We start from the raw sequence: 14,105 nt of genomic DNA on the forward strand, positions 1-14,105 counted from the left end.
ATGAAAATGGAAAATCTGATATATTCTGAAAATTAATGTAATAACAGCTTATATTTAGTTATATATTTCCTTCTTTTAGAATCAACATTTTTTTTAAAATTAATAACATTTCCCTCAACTTCTTACAAAATAGAATGTTCAGAGATACTGTAGTAATTTGATTTTAATTTGGCACATATAAAACAGTGTGAAAACTATCTGAAATAGGTGAGGTGTCTGGATTGTACACAATAGAAGAATTAGAGCCACTCCTATCCCCTTTGAAAGATCAAGCATCACAGGATGGATTTACAGGACCAGTTTTCAACTATTTTACTTACAGTAAGTGAATGAGTCCATATAGTAATGTGAGCTATTACTGAAACAGTGAAAAAAGATATATTCAAATAAATGGGAAAGGAGGTCGTAAATAATGTTAACTGTTCTGATGGGATTTTTCTAACTGAATATATTTAGTTTGAAATTGAATTTTAAGATTGATTTCATTGTGTTAGAATCTTTGATTCAAAAAAACCTTTAACATATCTATCGGTTAGAAGTTGTTACACATTGCTTGGCACTCAGCACTGCCCCATCAAACTTCTTAACATTAAAAAAAAAAATGAGGAAGCTGGCATGCTACAAAGAGAAGTACTAGCCTTTAGTATCATATTTATTTCCATTAATGTCACTGGTCTCCATATACTGTAGTTTCTCACAAAATAGGAATGGAAGGTTGTTGCAGTTAAGTACTTTGTTTGGAATTGTGCCCATTTTCCCAGAAAAAGGGCAAGTTTAAGCTAGGGAAGAAGGGAGTATTCTGCTAGGGTGATGGGGTGGTAAAGGGGTTGGCAGTGAGCATTCTGGTATGTTGGTGCTTTATAATTGCTTATGTCTGCCATGGTATCCTTTTTGCGAATGGGCAAGAATCCCACTTTTTAACAGCTATGTGTGATGAAGCCTACTCTTAAAATTTCAAATAGCCCCAAAAGTTTCTGGCAATAATGCAGAATAAATTCTACCATTGCTTTCCCATCAGTCTTTTTTACTGAATTTATGGCTAAATATAAATCCTTCAAGTTCCTGACACCAAGACATCTAAGATATTGATTAAAACACAGTGAAGCACGTAGAGTAGTTGTAGCTATTGTAGACTACATTTCTAAGAGGCAAGATGGCACGATAGATAGATAGATAGATAGATAGATAGATAGATAGATAGATAGATAGATAGATAGATAGATAGATAGATAGATAGATAGATAGATTTACTGGGAAATATATTGTTTTTTAGCTTTCTGATCCAAATATTGAAAGTAATTTGAAGTAGTTGAAAGTAATTTGAACTAGGTATAGTTTTATATAATATTTATTTTGTTACATTATTTTTATAACTTTTTAGGAATTCAGCAGAATCTTCATGTTGTATTGATTATGGATTCTACTAATTTGAATTTCACAATAAATTGTGAAAGTAACCCTGCACTTCATAAGAAGTGTCAGGTGCTCTGGATGGAAGGCTGGTCTGAAAGCAGTATGAAAAAGGTAATTGCAAGAATAAGAAATAAGGACACACTCATCATATACTTTTGTATAAGTTCTGTCCTTACATACATATTATTTAATGTGGTTCTAAAATTTAATTTAGTTTACAAAATAGAGGTGACATAACATTTGGAGTGGATAACAATATATCCTTGGAATGTATGAGATGAATAATTTATGTAGCTATATCTTTTTCTATCTTAGAGGACTCTAGATTCGTAGTGTCAGAGCTTCATCCTGGACACAACAGTAAATCTCTCTCTAGGAACACAAATGCACAGTCATGAGTTTAACAGTGGAAGTTTCAGGGACAAGGGTCAGATAGATGAGTTACTTTTACTGAAGATGAGAAAGAAGCTCTTATAATTAAAGTCAGCTACTGTGGAATCTACCCATGTTTATATAGTATATTAGGTCCAGGGTTTAAATTCTGCATTTCTCTCTTCTGCTGTTATGTGGTAGCAGATTTTTGCCACCTGTTTCTTGGCCATGGATGTTGAAGGCACCTGAGTAGTATCTTGATAATGGTTCTGTTTGGTCTCAGACTGTTTGCTTCTGACCTTGCCAGCTTCTGTCCTCACAGTATTCATTGCTTGTTTCCGGATCTGTGAAAGCTGTGTCTTAAAGTATGGAAGGCATGTAATTTCTTTTTAGTTGAATCTAGGGAAAAAGGTACTTCTATATCTTTTGTTGAGCTCTATCTTTTCAATGTGTATAATTTTAACTGAGCCAGTCACACAGGACAGCATTATTTCTTAAGCCGAAGAAGAGTGGTAGCCTTGAAGCAATTAGCCAGTTTTGGGGGGAAGAAATGATTCTAATAATATTGCTTGTTCTTAGCCTACACTTTACATTCTAGATACCTGAGATGTTATTTGCCAAAGCGGATGAAAAGGAAAAAGCAGCTAAAACATCAAAAGAATGCAAAAAAAGGAACTCTGGTAAGTTGCTGTTCTATAATACAGTTATTTAGTGCATTTTATTTAACAACAGCATAAAAAATATGGAGTAAATCTAAGATTCCCCTTTCTCTCCATAAATATATTCCAAATTTGCTTTTGAGAAATAAAATATTATTTATAATATTACAGTCATTCCTCAGGAAATGTTTGAGAAGTCAAATTGGTTTTTATTATATATGTTGAACATAGCCACATGGAAAATGAAACAAAAAAGCTACAAAAGGGTAAAATTAATGTTAAGAATAATGGATTATACTTGAATCATAATTCCTTTCTGTTTATACAATATCAGCTTTGTCTTTAGCAGTACTTATATTGTGTATTCTTGGCCCATTTACAACTTTGTAATTTAGGTGACTCTGAATTTATGAAGTCTTTTTTGACAATTCATGACTCATGTAAACCTTATGGAGCAACACCCAGAAGATACATGACTTTCCTGCATACATATCTTGCCATCCATAACAGTAAAAGGACAGAGTTGATAAAAAGGCAAAGTCATTTGCAGGTATGCTTGATTCTTTGGATTTGTATTATATTTTCAAAATGATGCATTTGGATGGAGGATTGGGAGGAAGTATTTATTCAGCATGAACATCTCCTTGTACAAACTGAAAAAAAATGTGGTTATTAATCAGCATCATAGAAATCCCTTAATTAATTATTTTGTTCAATTTCTTTCTTCACTGTGTTACTTTTATTAGTGTAAATGTACTTGAAAAATATTCCTAATTAGCTGAACATTGCAGTATCGTACTGGTGGTTTACTTCTGGTCATATTGTAGTCTGGGATTAGGCAATCCGCATCTCCAGGTCAACTTTTTGCATTTCTCATATGACTAAGAGTAGTGTAAACCCTAAAATAGGTCCAACATAGTTAAAACACAAATAACCTCACTACTCCCCAGTCCTGCTTGCATGTGTTGTGTGGCTTCCTTTACTTCGTAGTCTCAGTCTCCCCAAAATGTTAACCAAGGTCTTTGACTTTCAGAAGGTAGTCTCAGAGTTAAATATATTTAATTTCTTCTCTTATCCTATCAATCTGGCTGATTGGATTTTCCCACCAGCCTTTGTTGCTGGATCTTTCCAAGATAGGAACATCTGACCTCAGAAAGTCAGACAAGGCAACGTTGCCAGGATTGGTCAGGAAGGAGGCTCAGAGGGACTGAGGAGCTGAGGAGTTCCAAGCCCTCTGCTCCTCCCTCAGACAAGAATATAATTGAGTCTTTAATTCCCCCCATTACTTGCAGTCACAGAATAATATATACATTTTTTTTCAAACAAAAGAACCAGGATAAGATGAAACCTTTTCATTTTGGTTTAGTTTGGGAGAAATTGGAGTTCTCCAAGGTTGGAGCCCTCTAATAATAGGTTTGATCTTTTACATTGAACTATATCCAAAATAAAAAGTTTTTCTAATTTTTCAAATATTTTCTTGAATAAGTGAATTCTTTTCTATTAAATTAGCATTTGGTGTATTGTTCCAAAAGCAAACACTTCATTTTTAACTGATCATATTTTTTCTGTTTTGCATTATGTTTGGCCTGATTTTTAAACATTATTTTAAAATAGCCTTTACTAACCATATGAAGGAATGGTTTGTTTATGGATCTGACTCTCTGCAAATGAGTTTCTACCAACCCCTCTTTATAAATTGTAGGCTGGAGTAGCTAAATTAAATGAAGCCAAAGCGCTTGTTGATGAATTAAACAGGAAAGCTGAAGAACAAAGCATATTACTCAAAACAAAGCAAGATGAAGCCGATGCTGCTCTCCAAGAAATCACTGTTTCTATGCAGGTAAAAGTACAGGAAGTTGCAAAAGTACAAAGAGAACATGGGCCTTGAGAGAATAAAGACTTTCTAAAGACTCTCTGCAAAGCCCTTTGAGTATGGTTAGCAAGAAAGATTAGTAGTATGTTGTTGGTAGCATAAAGTCTAGTCTAAAGTCTAAGAAATTCCTGGAAGATTTCTAAGAATTTCTACGGAATTTCTACGGAATTTAACTTTGGAAAGAAAAAAGATAAGGGAAAATGTTTTACATTGTCAGCTTTGCAAAATTATTGTTAGATCTTAGGCAGAATTGCTTATATCTCATTATACTGAAATCAGTATGAGACAACCTTAAGTAATTTGGACCCATTGATAAGTTACTGGCATAAATTTTCCTTACAGAGGAAGAAAATAGTTTCATCTTTATTAGTCAAAAATGTCCAATTGTCAGTGTCATATGATCTCTATATAGGTGGGCAGAAACTGCAGATGTTCAGTTTCAAAGAGTGTATAATAATAGTATAATACTACTATGAAGGATAAAAAATATCATGTTGCAAAGAAAAATGGCTACACCATTCAGTCTTAAGATATGTGTGTGAACTAATTGTTTGACTAATGCCTGTCTTGTAGGATGCAAGTGAGCAAAAATCAGAAATGGAAAAAATAAAACAGAAAATAGCACAAGAAGTAGTAAAAATTGAAGAAAGAAAAAAAATAATTGAGGATGAATTGAAAGAGGTTCAGGTAATCAAAGCGAAAAAAAATGATATTGCTATATTCTATTACAGAGTAGAATTTTGTTTATTACTATTATTTTTCTTTTGATATAATAAAGAGCGCTTAAGGTTTTAAGAGGGGAAATACTAATAAAATACGTTTGAGTGATAATTAGCCTTGAGTTACATTGAGAAAACATTGCATTAAAATCTGAGAATATCCATATCATTTCACATAAGCTTCTGAAACAACTTCTGTCTTTATAGTACTCAGACAAGCTGGAATAATTATTAAGATAAATGTAGTGCACTTTCTAGGACAACTTCCCCAACAATGTTTACTTCTTTTTATCAGTAAACATCAGCTATGGGTATTTCAAGAAATTAAGAGTAGTTTCCTTCATCTCATCATTGCTATATCTCTGTTTTCTTTTGGTATACCTCTGGCAATTTTCCTAATAATTTTGTTTGGTAATCATTCTTCGTGTATCTCTTTATTACATGTATTGCTCTTTTGGCTCTTTATTGATTTTCTGATTGCCTCTTCTTGACTGATGTACTTCCTTTCTTAATTTTTTAATGTTCTAATTTCTCACGTCTTCCTCGTTTTCTATTTTAGACTTTAATTATTGTTGTTTTTGTGATTAGACCTTTAACTGAATACTGAAACTGTATGGTTTCTATGTTTTGGCCCCAACATAGGCAAGAAAACCCACGGCTTTCTGTCCTACTGGAAATAGAAAAGCTTCTGTGAAAGAAATGAATTGGGGAGCAGAAATGGCTTTGGAGAGTAAGAAAGAGACTATAGTTAGGAACAAAGTAGGAATATGGGGAGGAAAGGGTTAAGTACTGATTCACCAGCATTCTAGTGAAATTTCCACTTTTATGTCATCTATTTAAGTTTTGATTATGAAGACATTGCTCAGTTCTGTAGTTAAAAGCTAAGCAGCTTTAACCCTTTCCCTATTTTTTTTTAGCCACTGGTTAATGAAGCTAAATTAGCAGTTGGAAATATCAAACCGGAATCTCTGTCTGAAATCCGCTCCTTACGTATGCCACCTGATATCATTAGAGACATACTAGAAGGTGTCTTACGGTTGATGGGTATCTTTGATACATCGTGGGTGAGCATGAAGAGGTAATAGAAGATTATAATCCTAGAAAACAGTGTTATAATTCTTTTTAAATCCTAATTTATTTTCTTCTGAATGCCAGAAAAAGCCCATAATAATAACCATAAATTATTTATGGACTGTACACTAAGACAGTGTTTTCACTAAACCGTTTTCCCACATTGGAATGGTTATTTAATATACTGTATATTCTGCAGTTTCCTTGCCAAAAGAGGTGTGAGAGAAGACATCGCAACTTTTGATGCTAGAAATATTCCAAAGGAAATTCGTGAGAGTGTAGAAGAACTTCTAGCTAAAAATAAGGCATCCTTTGAGCCAAAGGTAATTTGACATGCTTAACAAATATTAATTAACCGAGTCATAGATTACAGTAGTTCATTGTCGAAATGTCAGGTATTTTACCCAGTACATAATAATTTGCATAGGAATGCTACATAGCAGATGGAAAAAGAAAATGTTTTAATATTAATTTTTGTACAACAGAACTGTGTTCTATTATTGGTTTTAAATTTCCAAAACAGATACCCTGGTTGTTCAATGAGTGTTGATGGCGGTGTATTATTTCTATGAGTGTATTTTAGATGTTACCTCTGGTGCACATTTTCTTCAGATCAAATACATATGTTTGAATGTTTCAGAATGCTAAAAGGGCCAGTACTGCAGCTGCACCCTTAGCAGCATGGGTTAAGGCCAACGTTCAATACTCCTATGTCCTAGAACGAATTCAGCCTCTGGAAACTGAACAAGCTGGCCTAGAAGCGTAAGTAGTGTATGAAGCATAAATAGCTATGTATGTATTTATATCATTTTCATTATAATTCTGAACTGCAAGAGAACTGTTACATTTAAAAGAGGAAAACTGTTTCCTTTCATTGCCTGATTTGGTAGAAGAAAGTTTGGCTCAAATCTTTAAAATGAATATAACATCTTCAGGAAAGAAAGCTATACCATGTTCAAGTTTGCTTCCAAAATGCTGCTCTTTAAGTATCTTTCCTCAGAAAAAGTGTTGCTATTTCTAAATCCTATTTTGTGCTTTGTCTGCTCACCCATTTTGTTTAGAAGTATTGTTTAAAGCAGTTTGGGATAGACTCAAAATTGTTCAGAGAATGTTCTTTGTCTAAGGAAGGGGTTTTCAAACTTGTTTAGGTCACTAAGTTTTTATTAGTTAAAATAAAATCCCAGAAACTCCAGTCAGGACACAAAACTCTAGTGATAGAAAATGGCTGTATTTGAGAGGTTTTGTTGCCTTTAGTGTCTCTCAGAACCCCATCATGGTATAGACCAGGGTTCCTCAACCTTGGCAATGTTAAGACGGGTGGACTTCAACTCCCAGAATTCCCCAGCCAGCAAGGCTGGCTGGGGAATTCTGGAAGTTGAAGTCCACCCGTCTTAAAGTTGCCAGGGTTGCGGAACCCTGGTATAGACCACAAATTTAGCATTATTATGATCTCTGAAAGAGGCGGATAAAGATGTTAATTTATGGCAATTGATAATTTTTGTTTTAATGTTATTGGTTGTTTTTGTAAACATTTCAATTAGTATTCTTAATACATTTTAGTAATCTCAGAAAAACAGAAGACAGAAAACAGAAGTTAGAAGATTTGGTTAATTCTGTTGGTCAGAAAGTGGCAGAATTAAAAGATAAGTATGTTTTTTTAAGACTTGTTAATACTATTCTAATACTATTTTTATTTTAAAGTAACACTTCCTTGTTGAAATGGGAATTATAATTGATTTCAAATTGCTTTTATTAGTTGTACATCTTAAAAATGCAATTGGTATGCAGGTTCCAGGCCAGAACAAGTGAAGCTGCTAAACTGGAAACAGAAGTCGTGAAAGCTCAAGAGACAGTGAAAGCTGCAGAGATACTGATTAAACAGCTTGATAGGGAGCATAAAAGATGGAATGCACAGGTTGGTTATTAAACCTTCAGTAGATCCATATTTTTGCCATTTCTCTTCAAGATAAGTGTTTTATTTCCAAAAAGCATTCTTAACCTCTTTCAATTCTTGTGAATCTTGTTTATTTGTGATGAATACTCCTTGCTGATTAATTAGGAAATAATTTTCTCTCATCCTCTCCAGTCAAAGGCTCTAATTTTGATGTTGCAGCCTATGAATCACTTGTGGGCAGTGTGATCTTTTGCCACCTTAAGAGTTATTCTGTTAGTTTTATAGTCTAAACCTTAAAATAGGCTGAACTTTTAAAAAAAAAATACCCAATGATGTAGAATTCTTTCCCAAACCCAGGAAATTTTTAAAAAAACCTCAGAAATTCCAGCCTTGTCTATTTACATCATCATACTAACCACTCTTGGATTCCTCTAAAATGTTAAATGCAACCCTTAGCCATTAAAATGTTGCCCATACCTGATTTAAATAATGCCCTTCTGCTTATACATAGGAAAGAGGTAAATTAAAAAGTGAGGTCTTCATGCTAGCCCATTAAAACTTTGGTACATAAGAATAATGGTGTTTTCACAATTTGTGGTCATTAAAATCCATTGTGTTCTTGGAGAGGAAGAAGCAAATTACACAAACAGAAATTATCTCTCTGGACAACTTCCCATCTGTGCGAAAGACCTATTATTTAGCATATTGATATATTGACTAGATAAATCAATAATCATACTGGAAATTGTTTCAGGTTTCAGAAATAGCAGATGAATTAAGTACACTGCCAAGGAGAGCTCAACTGTCTGCAGCATTTATTACTTACCTCTCAGCTGCACCTGAAGACCAGAGAAAAGCAAGCTTGGATTCATGGACGAAATCTGCTGGTCTAGAAAGTGAGAATTGTTCTCATGTTCTGCTTTTAAATTACAGCTGATTCAGTGATACACAGAATCTCAACATCAACATAAGTCTGTGTTAAGTGCATAATGGGGTGGGAAAAGAATACTTAGCAGCTAAGGCTGACTCTCTTCCTAAACCAGAAAAAGCAATAACAAATCAACTTTGAACACTTAGGACTTACTCCAATGACTTGGTGGAAGAGCAGTTTAGAGGCCAGTAATTGCTTTACCAGTGATGCACACCTTTCACTTTCTCTTTCATTCTATGGTATGAACCCCATGTCAGCCTCCAGTGCACTAAAAGATCCAGCTCTAGCATCTGAAGGGGAAGAGAGCCAGGCAAAGGCTCTGAAGCCCAAACACAGCATTAGTGCCAAACCTGAAAGAAAAAGGGAAGGGAGATTGAGGATAGGCCAGCCACCTTTGGGCTTCCAGAGAACTGGTCCTGTTCCTTTGCAGGTCCAAAGCAGTGGTTTCCCAAGAAATCAAAGAATCATTACTTTGAGGGTAAGTTCTAGACTGCCTTAAACACCATATCTTATCAACTCCAAGAAAATAACCACTGGAGAATTACAATAAAACCTTTTCTGTGCAATTCCTGCTCTTCAGGAAACTTACTGTAACATTGTGTGTATGACTCTTTATATCAAACTGAGCATAGATGGGAAGAAAGCATACATAGCCTTTCATCTTAAGATATGCAAAGGCTAATGGTATAAGAATATTGAGTTCTTTTTAAGCTTTTGTTTGCTGTGTCCCAAGACAAGGAATATCCTCTTTGAATCTCAGAAAAATATTTCTTAGCAAAATATTAGTTCTCTGAATGACAAGGAAAATATTCTGTCTAATTTTGTTCAGTTTTAAAGGCTTCATAAGTGGCAGGCAGGGGAGAGAGATCTCATTGTTCTAACCTGAGAGGTTTACTTCTTCCTTCTTTGTAAGTATCTTATACAGTAGTTTGGTCAAGTTCAGTTTTGAGGTTCAGTTGCAATAGCGGCAAAAAGTTGCAATCAGGGAAGGATTGAAACGTAGTGTTAATCAAGATTGTTCTTCCTTATTGACAGGTGTAATGGTATGTGGGAAAGACCTTGGGAGATGGGGGGAAGAGATACTACCAAGGGAACGGTCAAATAAGAGACAGCATAGCCCGCAGCTGCATAGCAGTGGAGCAGGAGGCTCAGGAGAGACCCTCCCTAAGTTTTTGGGCTGTAAAGGTGACAGTGAGAGAATTATATTTTGAGACTTGCAAGATTGATGTCAGCCTTACCAGATGGACTAGACAGGAAACATGACCAGATCAACTAATTCTACTTTATTGTAAAGCTACATTAATAGAATCTTGCAAGTCTGAAAGTAATATTCTCATAAAACATACATTAAGTATAATAAAATATATTTCTTTCTGACAATATAATTATATGTTTGTTGTGGGTGGGTTCAGTAATCAAAACGTTTTTTCTTCCTCTCCTTGTCTTTCTTTTTTCTTTTGAGATAACATATGTTATATCTATACCAGTTTAAGGAGTATGTGATCTTAGAACTTATTTCAAACTGAAGCTAATGTTTGAATAAATAGTTCCTTTTTGATTTTAGGTATCTGTTCTATAGATCCAGACAGATTTTCTCTTCTAATTGTATTTTATATATGTTTTATAATCTCTCTAATCTGGGGTTTTGTCATTATCAATAATTCCTAAGGAAGTAGCAGATACACAGTATCATGAAGCAAACATGGCATATGGTACAATATAATTTATTTGCAGTGTTGTATAAAATTCTTAGGTACTTATCAGAAATGTATAATGCCCAAGCTAACTCAGGAAAATTAAGAGAAAAACTTTTTTTCTTTTTTTTTTTTAGAATTTGATCTTAGGCGGTTCCTATGCACAGAGAGTAAGCAGTTGATTTGGAAAACTGAAGGTTTGCCCTCTGATGATCTGTCAATAGAAAATGCTCTTGTGATACTTCAGGTAAATTGTATTTTTTATTGTTATATTTTGGAAATGGCACTCAAGCAGCATGCATTCAGGCTGTATTTACTAAGGCTTAAATCAAGACTTTGTGAGTTGGTTCTGTTCCCAGTCTGCCTGACTGATATCAGTGCCTTCCAATCTCAAAAAATTCTGGGTTGAATGATAAAGTCTGAAGCAATGTTTGACTCACATTTATTTGACCATAAATAGAACTGTCAGAAAAGCACTAGGTTACTTAATTCTGGTCTTTGGATTGATGACAGAGGAACAGCTTCTTGTTCCCTTCTCTCTTTGATGAAATATTTCCAGATACTCCTTTTCTGATATTTACAGAGAGATGGAAGTCAAGAAAATCTATTAATGTTAGGATTGCATTATCTGAGGATGGTTTGGGAGTTTTTTCCCCTTACAAATCTAAGTGCGCCATTAGGTAATTAAAAATCTGAAAGGTTAAATATCTAAGAAGTGCAAAGGATTTTCATTTCTAAGAAGTAGGATGAGTCATACATCAAATTACATTACTACTTCTTATTTTATCTTTCTTGCTGTATGTATTATCTAAATAGTTGCCAGTACCAATGTTTCAATTTCTTTCTTTCTTTCTTTCTTTCTTTCTTTCTTTCTTTCTTTCTTTCTTTCTTTCTTTCTTTCTTTCTTTCTTTCTTTCTTTCTTTCTTTCTTTCTTTCTTTCTTCCTTCCTTCCTTCCTTCCTTCCTTCCTTCCTTCCTTCCTTCCTTCCTTCCTTCCTTCCTTCCTTCCTTCCTTCCTTCCTTCCTTCCTTCCTTCCTTTCTTTCTTTCTTTCTTTCTTTCTTTCTTTCTTTCTTTCTTTCTTTCGAAAAGGACAGGAGAGATAATTAAATGTAGTTTTATTCCTGAATTGTTTCCTTGTAGAATAAAATACAACTCTTTCTTTCTTTCAACAGAGTAAAGTTTGCCCGTTTTTGATAGACCCTTCTTCTAGAGCTACAGAATGGCTAAAAACACATTTGAAAGAATCACGCTTGGAAATTATCAACCAGCAGGTAATATTTGAACCTTATAAATTGTTCTGGATTACAGTAGGAAGTATCTTTTAGTCATTCCTTCATTTAAAATGAATGACCAAGAAAAGGGGAATTCTTACATTGTTAACTATATTAATTATATTACGTATCAACTTTAGAAGCTAATCACTTTCTCAGTGGAGCAAAGTAAGAAATGGAGTCCTTTAGGAATTTTTGTTGAGACCAGTGTATTTTAATTCATTCATAAACAGTCCTGACTTAGGAGAAGACAGTGAGCTAGCTATTTCTGTGGGTGGTAAAAAAACAAAAATGACTGTAAAGAACTCCAAAAGAATCTCTTTAAACTAGGTGAAGCCAAATAGTAAATGCAATTCATCATAAACAAATGAAAAGAAATGCACATTGGATGAAAAATTTCTGACTCCACATACATATTGAGGGGGGCTGAGAATTTAACCAGGAAAAGATCATGGGATCATAGTGGATAGATAGAGTAGTTCTGTAAAAATGTCAACTCAGTGTGTAGCAGTGGTGAAAAAGTTATATTCCATGCTAGAATCATTAGGAAAGGAGCTGAAAAAATCTGCTAATGTTGTAATGCTATTTTACAAATCAGAAACATATGGTATACAAGTGGTCCTCGCTTAGCAAACATTTATTCAGCGACCGTTCAAAATTATGACGGTGCTAAAAAAATGGACTTACGACCCATGCCCAAAGATATGGCCATTGCAGTGCCCCCAAAGTCACATGATCAAAATTTGGGCACTTGGCAGCCCCCCCACACTTAAACTGCAGGGGCGCTGCAACTCCCCCCACCCATCTATCTCCCCCCATCTATGCCCTTTTGGCCGCCCTGTACAGTGGCACTCATCAGCGACAGAACTGGGGCTGAAGTAGAGGCTGGGGCCTTCAGCAGTCTCAGCAAGCTGCCGCTGCCCCCAGGCCTTGACTTCAACCCCAGCACCACCACTGCCACTGAGAAATGCCACCTCATGCCCCACACCACTGGCCTTCTCTGCCTTGCATTGTTCCCCAAGCCATGCTTCTCAGTCCTTCCTGAAGTTGCTCATCCCATACCTTCTGCAACCCACGCCTCTCATTCCTTCCCTAAAGCCGGCATCCCATTCTCGTGAGACCTGGGGAAGACCAGAAGGCTTCTGAAGGATCGTGAGAATGGGCCGCTGGCTTGCAGAAGTTATGGGACGCTTTGGGAAGGAACCAGACGATGGGATGATGGCATTAGTAAAGGAATGAGAGACATGGCTTGCAGAAGGTATGGGACATGTGGCTTCGGGAAGGAATGGGACAACGGGCCTCCAGCTTTAGGGAAGGAATGAGAGGCATGGCTTGGGGAATGGCGCAAGGTAGTGAAGGCCAGCAGTGTGGGATGTGAGGTAGCATTTCTCAGTGGCAGTGGCGGCGGTGCTGGGGCTGAAGTCAAGACCTGGGGGTAGTGGCAGCTGGCTGAGACTGCTGAAGGCCTCAGGCCTCTACTTTAGCCCCAGCCTCGGCACTGCTGCCACTGAGTGCTGCTGTGCAGGGCAGTCAAAAGGGCATAGATGCGGGGGAGATAGGCGGGTGGGGGAGTTGCAGTGGCCCTGCAGTCATAAGTGCTGCTGGGGCAGCTGAGGCTTCCAGGGGTGGCTGCAGCTTTGTGCCACACTGCAGCATCCCCCAAACTCGCACATGGCCTGCGCTGGGCCTCCTAGGGCCTCCCCCACCCCCCGAAGCATCCCCACACTCCTTACCGGAGACTTCATCCCCTTAACCACCTGCGATCCTTGCTTAATGACAGCAACTGGGACTGCTGGGATTAGGGTTGCTAAGTGAAGTGGTCATGTGATAATTTGCTTAATCACCACATTGACCTAAATTCCAGTCCTAATTGTGGTTAAGTGAGGACTACCTGTATCCATTAATAGAATATTGTATACAGATCTGGTGGTCATATTTGAAAAATCATATAATAGGACTGGAAAAACTGCAGAAGAGAGCCAACTCAATGAAGAGGGGCTCAAAAATGTCCTGACGAAGAAACTCTACAAAGTTTTGGGGACTCCTAGCTGGAAAAACGGTGACAGACAGGGGACATGAAAGAGATGTAGAAAATCATGCATGGCATGGGGAAAGTGCAAAAGAAAGGGTCTCTCTCTAAGAACACTAATAACAGGGGATCATCCAATAAAGCCAATTGGAAGGAGATTTATAACAGACAAAAGAA

The 14,105-nt window shown here is 36.2% G+C and overlaps 1 protein-coding gene across 1 annotated transcript in view; it reads left to right on the forward strand.

Moving 5' to 3' along the window:
- The window catches only part of DYNC2H1 (dynein cytoplasmic 2 heavy chain 1), a 183,333-nt gene that overhangs the window by 81,488 nt on the left and 87,740 nt on the right, over positions 1-14,105 (forward strand). Inside the window, exons 51-64 of the mRNA XM_088140623.1 lie at positions 208-321; positions 1,382-1,524; positions 2,384-2,465; positions 2,840-2,994; positions 4,147-4,284; positions 4,891-5,004; positions 5,954-6,114; positions 6,307-6,430; positions 6,748-6,869; positions 7,668-7,754; positions 7,896-8,022; positions 8,756-8,897; positions 10,764-10,873; positions 11,801-11,899. Of these exons, the coding sequence (XP_087996749.1) occupies positions 208-321; positions 1,382-1,524; positions 2,384-2,465; positions 2,840-2,994; positions 4,147-4,284; positions 4,891-5,004; positions 5,954-6,114; positions 6,307-6,430; positions 6,748-6,869; positions 7,668-7,754; positions 7,896-8,022; positions 8,756-8,897; positions 10,764-10,873; positions 11,801-11,899 (1,718 nt within the window). The remainder of the gene's footprint in view (positions 1-207; positions 322-1,381; positions 1,525-2,383; positions 2,466-2,839; positions 2,995-4,146; positions 4,285-4,890; positions 5,005-5,953; positions 6,115-6,306; positions 6,431-6,747; positions 6,870-7,667; positions 7,755-7,895; positions 8,023-8,755; positions 8,898-10,763; positions 10,874-11,800; positions 11,900-14,105) is intronic.

The sequence above is a fragment of the Python bivittatus genome, unplaced genomic scaffold (assembly GCF_059951505.1).
Source record: "Python bivittatus isolate LINGU-HERP-01145 unplaced genomic scaffold, Pbiv_v1 ctg000340_np1212, whole genome shotgun sequence".
NCBI lineage: Eukaryota > Metazoa > Chordata > Lepidosauria > Squamata > Pythonidae > Python > Python bivittatus.